We start from the raw sequence: 22,043 nt of genomic DNA, 5'->3' as shown, positions 1-22,043 counted from the left end.
TGCCAGGCTCCATACTTGGCCAACGCTGCGAAGAGCACTCAAGAGTGTTTATAAGGGAATGTCTCTGAGTGTCCGTCCTGACCCCTGCATAAGCCCCTCCTACTGCAATGCACTTCTAGTTCTTACCACTGCTGGTCTGTGCCATCTTCTCTTTGGTCTTGAGTGCATGGATCCTCTCCTCTCGTAGCCTCTCCTCGTCTTTTAGCAGAGTCACCAGTTGCTTGGCCTTTTCCCGTACATTCACACCCTAAAAGACACACAGAGAGTGTGTGTTTATCTAACCCAGCTTGTTTTGTGTTCTTACTACAGCTGCTTAATAATAGAAAAAAAAATCTTAATCATAATTATTTCAGTCAAATTTGTAATAATTATTTAAAACTATTGTCAGTGGGCCATGTAACCAGAAAGGATTTGAGATCGATCGCACGCAGGCACACACAGCAGTTCTCTCTGACTCCTAAATCTGATTGACTGATAGCCGTGAAATACTCTGCAAATAACAGCACTCGTCCAGCCTCTTAATCCTTCACCCTTGTGTATTACTCTGCCCACATACAATGACAAGCAGAGAACACTCTACAGTTTGACAAATATTGCTGCTGTTGGACAACATAATGTACTTTTGAGTTTTTTTTTAGTCGAGAATGTAGTTGTTTTTGTAAGATTCCAATGTAAGATTGCAACTATGCAGTTTATTTATAAGAATAGTGCCTATTTTAAATGTCGCTGTTCTGATATAGCTGCAGATGTGAAGGAATGGCGGAAGGAAGTAGTTCCTCGTAAAACAAGAGTTTTGAGACTCTCCCGTGTTTGATTTTCTTTTTTATACACACTATTATGCCGTCAAACTGCTGTATAAACACAATATCACTCTTGTAGCAGTGCGATGTGGCTTAGGTTGCTTTTACACTAGCACTTTTGGTCTGCACCTGGGTTCATTTGACCTCATAGTGCGGTACGTTTAGCTAGTGTGAACGTGTCTTCTGAACTTGGCTGCACACCGGTGAACCGTACCCAAGTCCACCTGAAAGAGGTGGTGTGGGGTACGGTTCATTCGAAATTTGGTATGGTCCTCTTCTGATGTGAAAGCAATCGTACCAAATAACAGAAGTGAACCACCAACCGTACAACAAACTATCGTTTTTATAACGTTCGTTTGTGTGTGTGTATGTGTGTGTGTGTCACGTTTCGTTCCTTGGTGACACGCGAGCCTGAGCCAGGGCAAACACAGTGATGCACGATGATGTCTGCTTGTCTCCTCCAAACACAGCTTCTGCAGACACTGTGTGATGTTCTGAATGTTTATAATATTTTTGCGGCAGATGGACACGACTCACTTTCTGTATGTTCGATGTGCGGACGTCTTTTTAATTCACTGCATGCTTTCATGACCGTCACCTAGCAACTGCCGTAAACGAAACAACAGCTCGATGATGCAAGCGTACCGGGGTTCAGAAGGAAAAATGACAGTGTGACCACAAACCAACCGAGGAGGAGGCAAGGGGGAGGGCAATCGAATTTGGGTACGGTCCAGGCAATTGAACCAAGTGTGAAAGCACCCTTAATATAGTCACAAGTAGGACACTAAGGTATGGAAGCATACGAGTAGCATAATTCAATTCAAAATGTAATATGCAAAATGGCAATGCAATATGTTAAATGGCAATGTATTTCTGTATTTGAATTTGCATTTTCCAAGACATATGAGCAATGTTTGGTGCAGAATGAAAATGTAAATTAAATGACATTGTTTGCATTTCTCATTTCAAACACTGTTTTAATATGTAAATTGTATCCACATTTTAAAGCTTCATAAGTAGCAAAATTAAATTGAAAATGCTAAACACAAACTGAATTTGATGTGAATAAAGTACAAGCAGAAACTGTAGCAAAATGATCATTTAAATGTTATTTGTCCTAAATGCATTTACGCTCGCGTCTAGAAAGCGCAGGATTACATTTTCAGCATAACAGCATGGGATGTGTGTAGCAAAATTAATTTTGAAATGTAATATGCAAAACGATAATACAATATGTAAAAGGCAGTGTATTTCTGCATTTCAGTTAGCATTTTCCAAGACATATGTGCAATGTTTGCTGCAGAATGAAAATGAAAATGAAAAAAAACATAATGCATTTTCATTTAACACATCGCGACGAATGAAAGCCAATTTGAAATTGAAAATGCATTCTGGCCTGGCCACGCCCACAGACGGCCACCGTTGCTGCAAGGCGGGTTTTAGGTTATGTCGTCACAGCTGCTGCGAGGACTATTTGGGACATTTGGCAGCATAAACATGACGAAGTCTGTTCCTCAGCGGCTTCGTGAAGCTGCACGAGCCCTCGAGCGTGAACTGGGAAATACTTTAGAAAACCAATCACCTCCTAGCTCAGTAAACTTGGCCTTAGGTTTGATATTCGCGCACGCAGTTTTAGGGATCATCTGCGATTTACATCAACAGAACCAAAACGCACAGTAACGCAAAGCAGAAAAAAATTGAGGAGATTCCAATAAATGGTTAGAGGCCAGACTGATTTAATACAGGTAGCAAAGCTACTATACCTCTAACTATATGGTACATACAATGCAGAAATAGGCAATAGCTCTTGTCATAAGCATACAGGACACATCAGCTAAAGCCCCTTTAGGTTCTGTCGATGTAATTTGCAGATGATCCCTAAAACTGCGTGCGTGAATATCAAACCTTAAGCCAAGTTTACTGAGCTAGGAGGTGATTGGTTTTCTAAAGTATTTCCCAGTTCACGCTCGAGGGCTCGTGCAGCTTCACGAAGCCGCTGAGGAACAGACTTCGTCATGTTTATGCTGCCAAATGTCCCAAATAGTCCTCGCAGCAGCTGTGACGACATAACCTAAAACCCGCCTTGCAGCAACGGTGGCCGTCTGTGGGCGTGGCCAGGCCAGAATGCATTTTCAATTTCAAATTGGCTTTTATTCGTCGCGATGTGTTAAATGAAAATGCATTATGTTTTTTTTCATTTTCATTTTCATTCTGCAGCAAACATTGCACATATGTCTTGGAAAATGCTAACTGAAATGCAGAAATACACTGCCTTTTACATATTGTATTATCGTTTTGCATATTACATTTCAAAATTAATTTTGCTACACACATCCCATGCTGTTATGCTGAAAATGTAATCCTGCGCTTTCTAGACCCGAGCGTAAATGCATTTAGGACAAATAACATTTAAATGATCATTTTGCTACAGTTTCTGCTTGTACTTTATTCACATCAAATTCAGTTTGTGTTTAGCATTTTCAATTTAATTTTGCTACTTATGAAGCTTTAAAATGTGGATACAATTTACATATTAAAACAGTGTTTGAAATAAGAAATGCAAACAATGTCATTTAATTTACATTTTCATTCTGCACCAAACATTGCTCATATGTCTTGGAAAATGCAAATTCAAATACAGAAACACATTGCCATTTAACATATTGCATTGCCATTTTGCATATTACATTTTGAATTGAATTATGCTACTCATATGCTTCCATACTAAGGCAACACACACCTCAATTACAATTTAAACTAAAATAAACATACATTTTTCCCCCTGTAATTAAGGTTGCTATCACAGCTATCAATTTCAAAGATCAAGACATTTTAGTTCTTAATAATGCAAAAAAAAAAGCAAAATAATTACAAAATACAGTAGAATAAAAATATACAGATAGAACTATCTGTGCTTTAAGCATCTTCACAGTATGAAAAACACTTGATTTGTTTCTTACTAAAGCTACGAAACTCTGTCAGCCAAGAGCAGTGAGTGATTTTGTCATTGTCTTTTCTTATTTGATTAATATAGCTAACACAGTGGGCAGCAGGAATATTTCTGCTGTCACTTTTTAAGTGCCGTGCAGTTCCGATTAATAGTTACTCATGCTTTTTCACTCTGAACTCTTTTAAGGTTTAATGTGAATGATCATCAAGTGTTTTGACATGTTTTTGCTCATTGGACCATTTAGGCGAGCACCTTAATCTAAAAGATGACTATGTAAGGCTGAGTGCAAGCACAGAATGGCACAAGTTCTCTTTTGTGCTTTTAATAGCATAAACGAATCGGATACACTTAAATGAAGCAAGTCCTGTGCTGCAAAATTCATGTTATCTAATTTTACTCATTTGAAACTTTGCAGAGGAACAAATGGAGAATGCTTGGAAAAGGGTCAGAACACTATGCAGTAATCATTTTATCTTGATTAATGTTTTTTCTTAAATCGCAGGAGCCCAAGAATTGAAATTGAATTTCAACTACTTGCACAGCCCTGGTTTACAGGTTTAATAGCTCATTTGTCTAGCATCTGAATTAATAATTAAATGGCGAGAACTGGAAATAGTGGAGAGATCACAATGTTAAAAAAAATTTCAATTGAGTAAAATGCAACAAAACCTAGTGGGGGTTGAAGACTGAGATGATGTGATTGTGCTTTAAGTGGGAGTGGGAGAAAGACCTTGATTGAAAGTCACAGTGTTTGAGTTGACTGCACATGGAGACCTTGAGGAAGAGGTTGTTGTAGTGTGTGAATCACATATCAAACCCTTGTTGAAGGACACTTCAAAACTAACCCTGAGAGTTCTACTTTTACTTCCTTACTGAAAGAGATAACATTTTATTTGCATGCGTGTGTAAATATAGCTTTGCATTTTGTGTACCTGGTCTTTGCCGTCTCTGTCTATGTACTGGAAGTCTTTAAGCGTTTGAACGGCGTAGATGTTTTCCCTGCATTGCTGTGCTACCCGCTCTGAACCCGTCTTTATCAGATACTCCATCAGTGTCATAGCCTGAGAAAGAGCGAGAGTATAAAATATAATCAGATTATATTGCTTACATAGAGCACATATGCCATTAGAAAGGGTGATGCCACCAAACATACTTTATATACATGTCTCCAGTTTTTCCCATGGTCATTGAGTCTCTTCCAGACCATGCTCATAATCTCTGAGAAGGCCACTACATTGTATGTCAGGTCAGCGATCTCTGACATCAGAGAACTTGAGGGACCCCATGGATCATTAGAAGTTGCTTCCCTTACCTGGAGAAAATTTTAAAAAGTTCAATGAAGTGAAAATTACGATGACATTTGTTTCATAATGTGATGATGAAGACAACTATAATAAAAATATACTGACATTTTCGTTAACTATTAAAAATGAGACGAGAATGTGATTGGGGACGCATTTTAGTAAATATCCAATCAGAATTAATCTTGGTGTGTGATGCATGATGCACACACGCACATTTGAAAAGTAACAAGGCTTGTTTGAGATCAAGTGTATCTGTCTGCAGACTGCAAGATGGGGTGTAAGATGAAGGGACGTAACTTGTAGTTATCAAGGTCCCATTGACCATGCGAGATGTCACAATGAGATGTTGTTGGCAAGACGGTGGAAACACTAACCAGAGAACATTTTCAGCAACGGTTTTCATGAGCTTTCTCCAAATGTATACCCAACCAATTCATTTAATATACTATTATATTAATTCATTTAGCAACTCCACCATTCAACTCCACTTGCTGATTTCTTCATTGGTTTTGTCACGACAGTTAGCCTACTTGGCGTGGTTTCCGGTGGTTGCAAATAACAGTACAATGACGAGCACGTCAAGAATGAAAGCCTCCGCAACTCACGGCTGTACTGAACTGAGATGTTTAGGGTTAGGGAAGGTGTAGACATTAATAACTATGATGGTTGGGTTTAGGGTTATGGTAGGTATAGACGTAATAACTGTGATGGTTGGGTTTAGATGTGGAGTAGGTGTAGACTTTAATAACTGATGTACAGCACCATCTTGTTGACAACATACTTTTTGCATGTCTCCATAACTTTAAGTTACGCCTCTACTACAAGTTACGCCTCCAAGGCCCCTTCATGTTACTCTCCTGTCTTGCAGTCTGCAGAAAGACCTTACTCTTTGAGATGTGAAAATCTGCGCAGAACTGATCACCGGTAACCTAAAACCAAATATTTTATAGTCAACTAAACTAGAGTAGATTTAGTTGACTAAAATCTTATGAAATGTAGTTGATTAAAACTAGACTTACTCTAAAATGATTCTGAAGACTAAAATAAGACTTAAACTAAAATGGAATTTTAGTCAAAAGACTACGACTAAAACTCAAAATTTGCTGTCAAAATTAACACTGGTTCAATGAACATTGTTTAAAAAGGCTTACTAAATATATTATCCCACAGTGTGTTTGGTCATATCCTGACCAATAATCTTCTTTCGTGATTACATGCTCATTAAACAACAGTAGAGTGATATGAAATTCCAAATTTAACCTTAAGATTCTGTAACATTAGTAAGATTGTGTGTCAATTTGACATCAAAAAGTGTCCAATGTCAAAAGTGCAGCAATGCACATGGCACACAAATCACTTTCAAACTGATATGTTGTCTGCAGGCCATTACAGTGAACTTGCATGGCCAACTTAACATCTAAATCTGCATAGAAAACCTTTTCTCCATCACACAAACCTCTTGTTCATGCAGATTCCTGAATGAATGCTACCTAACACAACAGTGCGATGGCACTTTTACTCTTTAGGTTGTAAATCCAAACAGAAAACATGCTACAGAGGCAAGAAATTCTTGAAGAGATTTGGTGTTTAGTAGCTTTCAAAAATGAAATAACTGATAAAAAAAAAAATGAATGACTTGCTGCTCCTTTTGTATGACACTGCAGTTTCATTCACAGAACAAATGAAGGGCAGGAGGACAAAACATTTATCTGCAACTATAACAGACTTATGATGAATAAGAAGAGTGTTTCAAGGCCAAGAAGGAACGGAAAAAAGTCTGAAAAGAGTAAGAGAGAAAACGAAAGCATGGTTACAAAGGTAAAAGTCTAACCTTTATCTCCGCCTCTGAGTAATTGTGAACAATGTTCTTGACTTGTCGCCTCAGCGATGATGTCGACATGGCAACAGGCTGGCTATCAGGTTCTGCAAAATCTGGGACATTGTAAAACCATGTCAATAAAACACTAATATGGACATGTACAAAGCAAACAAAGGCTGCACATTTTTCAAATGGGAGTGTAAAGGCTCCGAGATTCAGTCATACAAACACATTTGTAAGAAAGACCAGGAGGTTCTAGCAGGACACAAAATAATTACTTTGCCTGCTATTCAGACTCCATCCATATTTATATCAATAAAAAATACAAACAAAACATGCTAGTGTCCCTAGTACCGTGCACCCACTGTAACCATGTGAGCGCAGCCGCAGGAATTCCCCAGCCTAAATAATCATGTACACAAGAGCATCTGATGGCGTGAGAGTGTGGCTCCAGGAAGTATATTATACCTGGGAGTGTCGGTCTCTCTCCCCCCCTCTCGCTCTCTCTCTGTGCACGTGTTCAGGTCGGGGTCTTTCAGTTTAGCCTGTCCACTCTTCCAAACCTCCGCACGGCCGCCACATGAGGGCCAGGAAGCACAGATGTGGGGTGAAATAACTGCGAGAAGAACAGAGGTTTAGACAGGAGGTACAATATACAGGGATGAAAGCTGGTGCAGCACTGTGGAGGCTTAAACACACAATAGAACATTCAATTCTGCTCTTTCACAATAGAGTACACACACATTAAAAGTGGCCAGTGCCTGAAGGCAGAGCACATTACTCATCTGTAACATCAGATAGGTGTACGCTGAGAGAAACAAACTACTGAAGCTTTGCACCTGCTGTGATGTACGAACCAGACCATTTTAATTATTTTAAATCAACATCAAAACTCACACAGGCACATTTTAACCATATGAAGCCTTGTGAATTAAGTATAATACACCGATTCCTAAAACATTAGTTAGCATGATCAAACTTTTCTGAATCTGATGTACACAAACTTGTTGTACTCTGTTGTACACAAGCTTGAATTCAGCTCTCTGATGGGTAATCCATACTTTAGTGACGTTTACACTTGGCTTGTGTGGTTCAATTTAAGCAAACCCTGATGTTATAGCTTTGTAAATTCATTTAATTTTAGAAAAAAGTGTGCACACAAAACTATCTGACAGAGACCCCTGAAAACAAGGATTTCAGTTTTCAGTCCAACGCTGTAGTAGCATGATAGAAATATGAAAGCAACTAGGGGTGTCAAAATTAATCGTTTCTTCGGTGCACCGCGATGCAGACGCGGACAATTCAATATCGGTTCAGTAATAATCATAACCGGTTATTACTGACGTCATTTACCTCATATGCGCTCTGTCGCGAGGAAGGCGATCGCGAGTATTTACAACACTCTAACTACTTAAAACTCATAAACTGTGCACAATTTCACTGTGTGTGTTTGCTGGATCAGTCTTTCACTGACATATACAACAAAAGCCCCTATCTCACTGAGATAGAGAGAATGAAAGGACTCCATTTCTCTCTCTCTTTCTCTCGCTCACACACACACACACACACACACACACACACACACTGTGAGATCGCACAAGAGCCAATCGCAACCGTTTTTGTTGAGGGTGTGACCAATCAAAGAGGTGCAAGACAACTAGACAAGGATCAGAAAGTGAGCTGGATATTTATATTTGTTTATATTATTTGCTTAATGCTCGTTTTGTTTAAAGTTACAGTTTATATATCTAACTGTTTGTATTAAATGACAAAATTGTATTAAAAATAATATATAAATATAAATATATTCATACATTTAATACAAGGACTGCTGCTGTGAAGAAAATATAAAACTGTGTATGGAAAGCACCGTCAATGCACCGAAATATCGAATTGAACCGAATCGATGACATGATAATCCTAACCGAACCGTGAAGCTAGTGTAGGTTCACAGCTCTAAAAGCAACACAAGGATCTAAGAAAAAAAAATCAAAAACAGAACACAATAACACAAGACCTCAAAAAGGACAGAACATCTTAAAAATCAAGATATGAATGTTAACCAAATGTTACAATCCAAACTCCAGACCAAACGAAATATAAAAAAACAGAACTACACGTCTAAACATGATGGTTTTTAGGCCACAGATATATATTTTAACATTTTCTAACATTTGAGCGATATTGAGCACGTTCTGATTTGCCACAGCCAATCCATGACTGTGATTGGCTGTGAAGGTCATCAGTTTACCAATCTCTCTGCTGTTTACTGAGTGTAACCCCAGATACAGGGACACTTAAGCATTTCAAAGTCACATCAATCAGCTGCTTTGTCAATAAGCTGACATACAAGTGATCTGCTGATCTATCGCTTTCCATATTGTGGTTAACAGCTGTAACAGAGGTGAGTTTGGTGAACTGATGAGCTTCATGGTCAGTCACAGTCATTTCTGTTGAGCAGGTGAACACAATGGCAAATAAGTGGTGTTTAAAGAGTCACAAAACACCAAAATTTTAAAACATTAATTCATGAGAAAGACTTGGTTCAAACCAATCAGCGTGCTCTATTGTGTATGAAGACTGTTTTACAGTGTTTAGACGGCAGATTGACGCCACGATGTGTTGGCATTTGGCAAAACAAGTGGAAAAAGAATTGTTTGGAGACAGGTCATTAGTGTTGCGTTTGTACTGCAACGAAGGTTTTGTTTTTATTTCCCTCTATGAGAGCCCAGTTGGATTCATGTGCGAGTCATAAATGCTGCTCTCCGGGTGTAAACGTGTAAACAACTCAATCAAACTATTACCGTCATGTAGAATTTTCGCCCCATTTTGTTACAGGATAGTCTATATACACACACGGCTTTCTGACGCGACCTACCGAGTGCATCTAAGTTACTGAGAAATGCAGAGTTTCTTTTTCTCCCATTCGCTGTGCAGTATCAAACATTCCTTTAAAACTGCACTCTTCCAGCAGTTACTCGCATGCAATATTTCTTTTGTCACAAGGGGCATGCATGAAATGTTCCTAATTGAAAGTGCCAAACTGCAGTTAAAGTCCACAAATTAAAATTTGGCAAATAATTCGATTACTGATGCCCATGTAAACACAGTGTTTCTCCCCTGCGTCTGTGTTTGTTTTGCCTCTGTGATAATCAGCGCATGCCCAAACGTAAACTCCCGTTTTTATGCAAAACCTTTTACTTTTCCCTCTCCTGACACTCCCACCTAAACAGAGCTGGACACACCCACTGTCCTGACATTTTCCAAACTAGAGGTGTGAAAACACCCTGCTGAAAAAGGGGTGTTTCGTGACCCTTTAAGAACGTGCCTATCAGCACTCAAATGTTTGTAGGATATTTACATTTTTTTTAAAAATTTTTATTCCAGTATCGTGAAAACCCTAAAATGCATACATAGGGAAAATGTACATTGCTGTGAATATTTCAAGGTAAACATCAAGATTAAGCAATTTATATTAACTTGACTTAAGTTTACATTACATACATGTTTTATTATGTTAATTGCTTCATATAAAAAAGCCAGCATCAAACAAGATGCAACATTATTTTAGGAACGTAGGACATTTTTTCTTCAATCAATGACTCGATCCAGTGGATACAGATTCAATACAAAAGCTATTGATATCTATAAAATTGAAAAGTGAACATCCGTTTACTAATGGTGAATTAATGGAAAGAAATTAAAAGCATCTATTGAACTCTTTTAGTTTATTGTTAAAATTAGGACTGTATAACACTGGGAAAATAATCACTGTTGGTTGTTAAGTATTTACATATATAGGGCTGGGTATCGTTCCAAAATTTTCGATACCGATATCGATAACCTGAATTCGATACCGGTTCCGAACGATACTTTTTTCGATACTTTTATTTTAAGAAATACATTTTAACAAGATTAAATAATTCATAATCTCTGAGAAACTTTGGTTTTATTTTTTCAGGATGTTTGGGACACTTTTTACAGCAGGCTTATCTTTAAGACCAATAAACAAAGGAACAAAAGCACAAAATGAAGTTTAGTTAACACAATATATTAGTGCAAACAGTTTTTATAAAGTTCAAACAGTTTTAAGTCGATCAATTTTAAGTCTTTGTGAGGCTTAGTGCAGCTTGAAGATTTAGTTCACCCAAAAATTTAAATTCTGTCATTATCTTCAAATGAAGATATTTTGGATTTAATCCAAGAGCTTTCTGATCCTCCCATAGATAAATCAATGAATAAAGTTATTTTTGTTTACTTTGCACACAGGAGTATTCTCGCAGCTTCATATAATTATGATTGAACCACTTATATCACATGGACTTATTTAGACAGTTTTTGGTTCCTTTAATGAGCATTGAAAAATGCATATCCAGTAAATCTAATCTTTCTCCACAGTAGAAAAAGGCAGCAAACCTTTTAACAATAAAATTAACAATCCTGTGGCATTCATCTTTCAGCAGGAGCAGAGACTATGGCATTAATGTGAAGAAAACATGAAAGCTAAACTGTTAATGCAGCCAAGGATAAAGACATTTAAATAAGATACACAAACCCCGTTTACACTGTCAGGTCTTGATGCCCAATTCCGATTTGTTGCCTATATCAGATTTTTTTTGCTTGTCCGTTTACACGTTTATTTAAGTTGTACTCACACTATCATTGTGCCAGAGCGCGGTACACTTGTGTGCAGGGCTTAAATGAACGTGTAAACGGACAAGCAAAAAAATCTGATATAGGCAACAAATCGGAATTGTGCAAAACGCACCTAACCCCGAAACTGAAGGCGAGACATGACTTTTAAGGGACTGTTTCATATGGATTTATTAACTGCTCAGTAAACGCAAACTGTCGTAGTTTATTGAAGACGCAAACCCCTCACTGCACGACAGCTGCGCACCTTCAGCAACCTCAAAATTCCTGCAGCACGAGGACTTTATGACTGTTTATGAGCGTCAAAAGATGATCTGTTTGGCGAGTTCTGCTGTCTGTGCCACACTAGCCACTGTGAAATATGCAAAGTGTTGTTTCAGCAATGAATTGGTAAGTCCTGATTTACCTCCACGCAGTTTATGTAATGGTATGGCAATGAATCCTTATGTGTGTGCGCACTGGTGTTGGAGAGAATAATAAAGTTGCTCTGTGTAGCCTGCAGTGCGTGTATTATTAACGACAAAAAGCAAAAGTTACAACAAGAAGTTCGCCCAACTTTAAAATGATTTTGAGGCAGAGGAGGTGGAAAAGGGCTGTCAACTTGCGCTTATGTCTGCTCTGTTTACTCTTCGGAGCCCCAGCCATCGCGCTTTAATCCTCATCAGTCACGGAGGACGATGCTTGTGGTGGGCACGTTATTATGATGAGTGTGCCGATCTTCTTACAGTCAAACAATGCAAAAATGCTTTAAAGTGTAGTGTACGCATTACAGCCTCACATTTGACAAGCTCTGAGCGAGTGGGCGTAACCGCCGTAAACTTTTGATTTTCAAGACTGTCTCGCTGCAGCCAATTACCAGCATTTGATCCGGGCACGTTGACAAGATTATACCCTTGGGTATCGAAATTTGGTACCGAACAAAAATGATTTTTTCGATACTCGATAGTATCGAGACGATTCGGTGCTTAAAAAGTATCGAACTCGATACCCAGCCCTATACATACTGTATAACAATATTTATTATAATGATTATAACATATCCATAGTAAAAAGGCTAATTTCATTAGCTCTGTTTTAAAATCTTTTATTTATGGGCAGCTCCAGCCAATAGCAGAACGGCAACTACTGGGGAAGTGGGAATAAAGAAAGTAAGCCCCATCTCATTGGTCAAATTTAGATAAACAACCAATGTAAAAAAACAAATGTGATGCATCACAAGTCTGCAAAACATATTTTGCATATACTATTATTGTCTTGATGACATTAATTTTGTGATATTTTGAGCAGCCCTATCTACAATTGAGTCCATCTTTGTATTTTGAATGTATGAACAGTCAAAATATGGATTATAGGAATAAAAACTCATTCAAAGCTTTTGAGAATCTACATAAAAATATCTAATGATTAATCACAGTCTATTGTTTTGCCCAGCCTTAAGGTTTTTCATCACCTCAATATATCATGTATAATCAATAAATGCCTGATGTAACAAATAGTAGGACTGTTGCAATTAATGATTAATAATAATAAATGAATTTTAAACAGATTAGCATATGTTAAAGAGCATTTATAGAGCATTTATGATTAAAAACGCTCCATTTTTTACAGTTAACGTTCATGTTTTCAAAGATTATTAGTCTTTAAACAGTTAATTACATGATGAGAAGATGCTTATTTTATTTCTGTGGAGGCAGAACATAACTACTATTAGATACTACTCAGTCAGGTCTTCCATCACATATAATAATATTATTAAGTATAATATAATTTATATTACATAACATTCCATTTCATTTAGGGCTGCACAATATTAGAAATTACACACTGCATTTGTTTGACAAGTAATATTCACCAAACACAAAAAATCATGATCTTGATAAGCATCTCAAATGTAACACAAAACATTAACACTTAGAAATTATAATTCAGACTCTACATTGCATAAACTCGCGATGTGACTGTTGCGAATGATCACATTGCGATATCGATGCTGAAATGATTGTGCAGCCCTAATTCTATTATGGTTTGTTGAGAGCTGAAGATTATAGCTGAACAAATTCATATTTATTTTTTGAAATATTGTTTTTACTGCATTAAAAACACATAGAAATATTTTATGATAATTCAAAGTAAAAATTTAATATAAACAAGCCAATGAAACCATTGATCACAACTTTTTGTTTGACAAGTAAAATAAACAAATTCATATTTAATTTTCAAAACATTTTTTACTGCATTAAAAACATCTAAAAACATTGAATGATAATATATAAAATAGAATATTAAATAATGCTGTTGTTGATGTGTGAATTTTATTTTGTAAATTTATTTGAGACCGTTTTAGCTCAGAAATTAATAAAATTCTAGGAAATAATGTAGAATTTTGTAGTATTTAGATTTTAGTATTTTAAATTACATAAATTAAGGTATACGTTACAAGACAAAATTAACCCTTTAACTACCCCTAGCAAGAAAAAAAATGTCCGGATTGTATTTCTTAACTCCTAATGTCGCTAGTTAACACAGTCAATGCATTTTATTTCAACACATCCCATAATTCATAAAATATCAGCCTCTACAAAATGGTAGATATATTGGTATATGGTAAAAGTACTGGAATTAATACAGATACTATGAAAATTTTGAAAATATGAAGTGTAAGACCAATTTATTTAAAAACATCATCAAAATCAAACATTTTTCAATACTAAATCATCTTTATTTTTTGAAGTATGCCATAAAATATCTCAGATTCTCATTTAACGACAAATAACTTAAGTTAACTAACAATAAAACCACAATTAAGTGTAGTAATGCAACAGGATGTGTATTTGACTTTTGTAAAACCAACAATGCTGTGTGTGTGTACCAATATTTAAAACATTCATTCTTCAAATGACTTATACAGACTTTATTTAAAACAGTAAAAACATGGTAAACAATTGGGTGGAGGGTCAGTCAAAGGGTTAAAAACATTACAACATAAAAAGCTGAATATAAAAGCCAATGGAATCATTCATCACAAATATTTGTTTGACAAGTAATATTCACCACAAAAAAAATAATGATCTTTATAGGCCTCTCTAATGTAATACTGAACATTAACAGTTGTGCAAACATCTTCAGGATTTCGTACAAATTTCAATAACCCATCCTAACTTAAAAGACTGGTTAATTTTTACTGACTACAATTTCAGATGTCAGGCTTCACATGGTAAATATTAAGTTAAACACACAGCACTAAACAGGAAGAAAACAGTTACTGACATAAGCTGATCTTTTCACCCTTGACCACATCACGGTCGCATTATATTTAGGCAAACATACTATAAATGTATCCAGTAAAGAGTGTCAGCCAATCAAGACAAAGACTAGGTGATAAGTTGTAGTTCATGATAGGGTGTATTAATATGCAGCACTCTTGCATAAGGCTGTGACCTGATAACAGTCCCATAGCCAGCTTCTCTGAATATGCCAAGAGCAAAGTACAAAAGTCTGAATGAACTGTTGTCAATTAAGGACCTTGACTTCAACCTCCAAAAAAAAGTGAATTCAGGGAGCCAACAGGTGGTTTCCAAATCAAGTTGACAAGGAGATAAACAACATTCAATGAACTTCACAGAGACAACTGCTGCTTTAGATAGTGTGTGAAATCTGACAGTTGGTGAAGCACCAGATCTGTTAAAGTGCTGTGTAGTTTATCTTTGCCTGTACAGATGCCAGTGTAAGCTATCAATCAACACACACACCTTTCTAAACCTCCACCCTGCTACCAAACAAATGTGATTCTATCATTCCTAACAGTCAATCAACTCTCGTAAAAAGCAACTTCAGCTCAAAACAAGCCCTCCGTAGCTCAAACTTATAGAAAGAGATCACTACCAAGTGCACTTGAGATCAGCTAGCGGAGGCTACTTACCGTTGCGCTTCTGTTGTGCCTCTCAAACACGCCCAGACATCTAGCCGAGCACCAGAAAGCGGGTTCTTACCAGCGAAGACGGCAGAAAAGCGAAGCGCTGCTGTTTCTGTCACGGCGCTGAATTAAAAACACTCATTTAGAGACGGGAGCGCGCCGCTATGCTAACTCAACTCATAAAGAGACGCGCGCGTGTGCGTGACAGAGTGACGCGACGCTGCTCTTCCTTCACGACTATCACCCCTCGAGTCGCGTTCGTCATTTAAACAAATAACGCGTCATGTAACCGCTTGTACTAACGTAATAGACTACAATACTTCCCCAAATATCGTCTGTACTGACCCTGCTGTTGCTCGGATGGTACGAGGAGATGGCGGCACTTCCGCTTCCGTTTCCCCGCTGCCGGACGGACCGCGCCCCCTTGCGCGCTCCCTGATTTGAATATTCATAAGCCGTGGCGATACGACGTTTGGGTAGTTTTACTTTTTGTGCATTTCTTGAAAAAAGTGAGAAAGTTCGTTTTATGTTTCAGAGTCAATGAGTAAATGAAGATATGGTGCCAGATCAGTCTCAAAAATAATACATTTACAAAATATCATTCCTACATGCACAGCACAATTCACATTTGCAAAATCCAATTTGTAAATTCAAAATAAGATAAAAAAAATTACACAAAACACGATTCATAAATGCTCAATCCAATTCGTAAATTGAAATAAAATACAAAAATCCAATTCGGAATTCAAAACACAATTTGTAAATACACAAATGCAATTTGTAAATTAAAAACATGATTCAAAAATATACAAATCCATTTTACAAATTTAAAACACAGACTGCGTCCGAAACTACATACTGGGATGGGATCGCTATTTAATGATGCCTCAAAAGAGAATTCATGAATGGGAGTGAAGCAACGCAACCGACGCAGGTCACGGCACCATGAAAAAAAAAGGCAAATGTAGTACGTCTGAATTCCCTTCATACTTCTCACAGTCATACTGTAAAGAACTCACTTTTCTAATGGCTGAGTAGTACGTTTAAATTTAAATGCAGTGTCTACTGAGTAGTAGGCCGTTTCGGACGCAGCCACAATTCGTGAATACACAAATCCAATTCGCCAATTCGAACCACAATTAGTAAATACGCAAATGCAATTTGTAAATAAAAAATATATATACACAAATCCAATTTGTAAATTCAAAACACGATTCGTAAATACATTATTCCAACTTGTTAATTCAAAACATGATCCGTAAATACACAAATTCAATTTGTATATTCAAAACACAGTTCAAAAATACACAAATCCAATTCATTTGGTGAAAATATGTGTGACGTATGACATTGGATTTTGTAATTTAATTTGTGATTAATTGTAATTGTAATTTTTGAGGCGACGCAGTAGTGCAGAAGGTAGTGCTGTCGACTCACAGCAAGAAGGTCACTGGGTCACTGGTTCGAGCCTCGGGTGGGGCAGTTGGTGTTTCTGTGTGGAGTTTGCATGTTAAATTAAAATTATAAATTAAGTTATAGGTTAACCAAAATTGTCATTAAAACTCTTTTCCATCATTCTTTCTTCTTTTTGTTTTTCTTTCCTTACTTTTCATCTATTTATTTATTTATTTATTTATTTATTTATTTTTGAAGCAGCAGTGCTAGAATATTTTAACAACAATGACAAAATCTTGCATCATGATTTTTATATTCATCCAAACCAATATAATTGCCCCGTTTTGGTGTCGTAGTAAGTTAGTACTGAAGAAGAGTTGACTGAAGCCGTGACAGCAGTCCTGTGTGCGGTATTAACTCGGCAGATAAAACCGGGCGTCATGTTCACATATACAAGCGGGTGAGTTATGAGGAGATGACAAGTATTTCCCTGGTATTTTCTTTCCTAAATTTATAATGTGATGCTATTTCATGAAGTAGCCACATAGGGGCGATGTCCTCAATTAAATAAAATAACACAGATTTCTGACCTGCACAAAAATGAGCAATGCTTTTATAAAACGGTAAGGTGAGCCTAATCTAGTAATTACCATTTGTGTAACCGCTTTTACTATGGTTAAACTCTGGGTAGTGTAGCAAAACCATGTTTAAAGTTTATGTTTATGTTAGCATGGTTTGATGTTGAACATGGTATAATGGCACACACACACACACACACACACACACACACACACACACACACACACACACACACACACACACACACACACACACACACACACACACACACACATATAATTCATGTTTAGACAACACAATACCAATGTTTTGACTTCAATAAATCTATATTTGTTGGAATATCTCAGCTTTGCAGCCTGATTTGTAACCATAGCCTGCAGTTAGGCTACTCAATTTTTATAGAATAGAAAAATATAAACATTTTACTCAAACAAACACATAGGCGACATAATAAATCATCTAAAAATGCTGGGTTGTGTTAACCCAACTTTGTTTCAAATATGGACAAATCTAATGTAGGGTAAATTTTTCCAATTATATTTTAATGTCACTTTTTGAACCACTGTTTGTCCATACTTGACACATACACAGTGAATTAACTCAACATTTTTAGGGCAAATATAGTTAATCCAAAGAATCAAGGATTTTAAAGTAGCGTTTTTCATGTGATAGATTAGATAGATAGATGGATGGATATGTAACCCCGCCGGTCCTACGCCACCCAACCTGCTCCGAGCTGGTACCGATCCGGTGACCTTCCACATGGGAGTCGAGTGCTCTACCAAGGAGGCTAAAGACCATGGCCTCTAGCGACTGTCGCTAGAGCACATTTAGAGGTCAGAGGAGTGAGCACAGTACCTGCACAGTACACACTACCTGGCCTCCGTTACAGATAGATAGAAATTTATTAAGACACTTTCTTCTCCCTGGATGAGAACCACTGTATTTTTACTCTATTTGTGTGAATATATAAAATATTCATACTAACAGGCTACTCTCAAGTGTCTTGATTGGCTGGATGCATGATTGCTCTTTATTGCAAACAGATTATTGCTTAAAACTGCAAAGATGCCCGCAAATGATTATCATAGTGCATACCTAAGCATTAATCTTTCTTTCTCTCACTTTTTTGATGTGTCAGCTGAACTCAAGTCTCACTTCCCCCTCTAAGGAATATTTTAGGGCATTTCTATTTATAATGATGTGTTTTGCATTGAAGTTAATTTGCTTTTAAAAACAGAGCATTTACTAACCATTAGGCAGCAAAAAAATCAAAGAAATGTGACAATTCAACTATATTTCTGTTTTTTAGAATCACATTTTTAAAAATGCTTTTAATTTTAAATTCTACAGTTTGCATTCATAATGGCACCATGCAGAAAAATTACTTTGAACTTGGTTATAAAACAATGCAATGTTTGCATAAAAAAAGTTAATGAGTTTAATAACAAGTTGTATCAAACTGATTATGTGTAGACAAATACTCGAAATTAAAATGACACATAAGAAACCCCACACAATCATGCAGAAAAACCCAAGGCTACCACATGTGTGAAAAACACTCACACTATTATTAAAACGTTTTAAATAGTGCATAAACATGAAATGCTTTTGAATGAATCACCAATATAAACAGCTAAACTCAAAATTCTACAAAACAAGCCGACCCAAATGATTCATTGCTGTCTATCTATATGTTGTGGGTTTCGGGTAACATGTTAAACTAATTCTATGATGTCTCTGTGACATTCTTGAACAGCAGGGGAGTGACAGAAACATGGACTGCAGATGAGACCACAGGGACGGATGAAGCCTCTTTGAAGTCAATAGCAGACTGTATTAGCAACAGCTTCATGCATGTATAGACAGCAGCTGGGGAAACAGAAACGGCCACTGTTGTGATAACAGGGATTGTTTGCCTTATGTAATAAACAATAGCTGAGTTGTACTTTAGATATTAGGGGAATTTTTTCTGTGATGTAAATGTCAAAAAGAGTCAAGTGTGGAGTGCGGATAGAGCTGAAGTTCAGGGTAAACTGAGATGTGAGGCAAAGAAAGCTGCTGAATGTGAACTGGCAGAAGTGAGCAGAGGTTTGACATGGAGAGCATGGTTGTATTAGGTTCTGCAAGCTTTCAGCTGTTAGTTTTGTCACTCAAACAGATTGCAGAATGTGCAGGTTAAATGCCATTGAGGAAAGGCAGCCAAATTAACAAAAAAAAAAAAAAAAAAAAAAAAAAATATATATATATATATATATATATATATATATATATATATATATATATATATATATATATATATATATATATATATATATATATATATAAGAAATAAATAAAAATGTGACCTTAGACCTTTAAAAACAGCAAGGGTTCTTAAATAATTGAGCGTTTGGTCTGTTAGGACATTATTTGCTCAAGATTAAACTATTTGAAAACCTGAAAACTGAGAGTTTTTAAAAAAAAAATCTCAATATTGAGAGGGAAAAATGTTTTTAAATGTGTCTAAATGAAGTAGCCATGCACATTACTAGTCAGAAATTTAATTTTTGATAAATTTACATTATATTCAAAAGTTATTTAGTTGCTTGTTTAAACTACTTATGTAAAATGAGTTGAACCAACACAATTCTTTAGTTTTTTTTTTGCAAAACTTGCAAAAACCATTAAGCGAACTTAATAGATTTGTGTTGGACAACATGAATGTATTATGTGAAACCCAGCATTTTTTACAGTGTACACTGTAAACAATGCATGGTTCCACACAATTCATTCATGTTGTCCCAACACAAATAGATTAAGTTAGCTTAATACTTTTAACAAATTTAACTGGATTGAACATAAAAAAGTAAGTTGTCCCAATGAAATCTCAAGAATTGTTTCAGCTCATTTTAAATAAGTAGTTTGAACAAGCTACAAAAAGCTTTTTTTAAGTGTAGATAATTTAAATTTAATAATAAAACAATATATATATATATATATAATTATTTAAAAAAAGAAAAAAATTCTTCACTGAAGATGATATTTATTTAATATGGTATTGATCTTTGCTATAAAATAAATCTAAATATTTTTTTTAAATTATATTTTTGATTCCTAAAATGATCTCATGAGGAAACAAAACTATTTTTCGTTTTGTCAGTTTAGTGGCTAATTAATACAAGTTCAGTCATATGAAAATTTACAAATTTAAAAAATAGATGTGGCATCCAACCCCACCCCTAAACCCAACCGTCAATGAGGGATGAGCAAATCATACTAAATTGTACGAATGAGATTGTACAAATTCAAATGAACTAGCCACTAAATCAAAAAGTTACGAATTGTTGTAATTTGTTTGTGTTGGTATTACAGGGTCCACTGAAAAGGAACTGTTCTCAATAAATGTGTTCAAGGTTTATCATACCTTATCCAGCCATTTTAATATGACGCATTCATATTTTACATATAAATGTCTTGTTTTGAACTTTTGAACAAAGCAATAGCTATTAAAGTAATTTTATTATTATTGATAAAGTAGATGGAAACTCTAAAACCTGCATGACTGGAGTAAGATTCATGATTGAACTCATTGTCATGGCAGGAAGAAAAGATGAGGAACAGCCAAAGCTGAAGGTAAACCAACATAAACTTAAAAACTTCACTCGTCTAAAGAAGACAAAAAACAACAACTCAAACTACAAACAGAAAACAATCCAGAGTTGAGCCATTTTCACACTGCACTTTTCGCACCATAGACTTCGATTCGAAAGTGCAAGCTCGTGCAACAAATTCCACAGTTCGCTGCATTACAAAGTTCAAACTTGGTGACCTCTGACCTGTGAAAACCCATCACGTGATTGCATGAGACCAAACGAAGAGCAAAACATGACCTCTCTAAACAGAAATTTAAAATATGAAGCAATCGCTCTCTTGTTTAATGTCTAATCATTTGGTTTAATACTGCTCTTTTCACAGCTCAAACTCTAGTGTGACCCTGACATCAATGAGGAACTATAAGCTAGACACAGGTGATGAACATAATCAGGTACTATGACAACAAAGAAGCACACGGCAGGTAAAGGAACGAAGGAAGCATGCAGGAACAAAATACAAACAAAAAGTCACACTAATACTAAAGGGTTACACTAACATTAAAGGGTAAGTTCACCCAAAAATATTGTTTTTACAGTTGTCTTTAGAACACAAAAGTGTATTTGAAGCTTCGTATCATTACAGTTGAACCACTAAACTCAGATGGAATGTTTTGACAACATTTTTCGTTCCTTTTATAGACTGTTTCGGGGCTGATGTGAGAGCTCCCAGATTTCATCTAAACTATCTTAATTCATGTTCTGAAAATGAACGAATGTTTCAGGTGATTGAAGCGACATGAAGGTAGGTGATTAATAAGAGAATTTAGATTTTTAGCTTATTAATTGCATTATTGTGTGGAGTCAAGCAGGTACTCAACCGTGTAGTATTTTGCATTACAAAACTATAGTTAAAACAATATTCAGACCCTGTTCAAAAATTGTATTAAGATGCATTGTTTTTACTTTGCTCACAAGTAGACGAGTGATATCTTCCCTTTTACACCTCATGGCTTTCAACCCCGTTTTGCGGATTTCTTTGATGGTACTAGTGGGAC

At 36.2% G+C, this 22,043-nt stretch overlaps 1 protein-coding gene across 26 annotated transcripts in view; it reads right to left on the bottom strand.

Moving 5' to 3' along the window:
* The window catches only part of epn1a (epsin 1a), a 28,548-nt gene extending 12,687 nt beyond the window's left edge, over window positions 1-15,861 (bottom strand). For 13 of the 26 annotated variants that reach the window (XM_087285551.1, XM_087285568.1, XM_087285553.1 and 10 more), the window contains exons 1-6: window positions 15,446-15,814; window positions 7,342-7,489; window positions 6,886-6,986; window positions 4,904-5,062; window positions 4,683-4,811; window positions 127-247 (exon numbers count right to left, since the gene is read on the bottom strand). In XM_087285551.1, coding sequence (XP_087141677.1) covers window positions 127-247; window positions 4,683-4,811; window positions 4,904-5,062; window positions 6,886-6,954 — 478 coding nt within the window. In that variant the 5' untranslated portion in view covers window positions 6,955-6,986; window positions 7,342-7,489; window positions 15,446-15,814. 26 annotated transcript variants of the gene reach the window in all.
* Between the last annotated feature and the right edge of the window lie 6,182 nt (window positions 15,862-22,043).

Source organism: Danio rerio, chromosome 16, assembly GCF_052040795.2.
Source record: "Danio rerio strain M-AB ecotype USA chromosome 16, GRCz13ab, whole genome shotgun sequence".
Classification (NCBI taxonomy): domain Eukaryota; kingdom Metazoa; phylum Chordata; class Actinopteri; order Cypriniformes; family Danionidae; genus Danio; species Danio rerio.
This window is presented reverse-complemented; position numbering and strand designations above follow the sequence as displayed.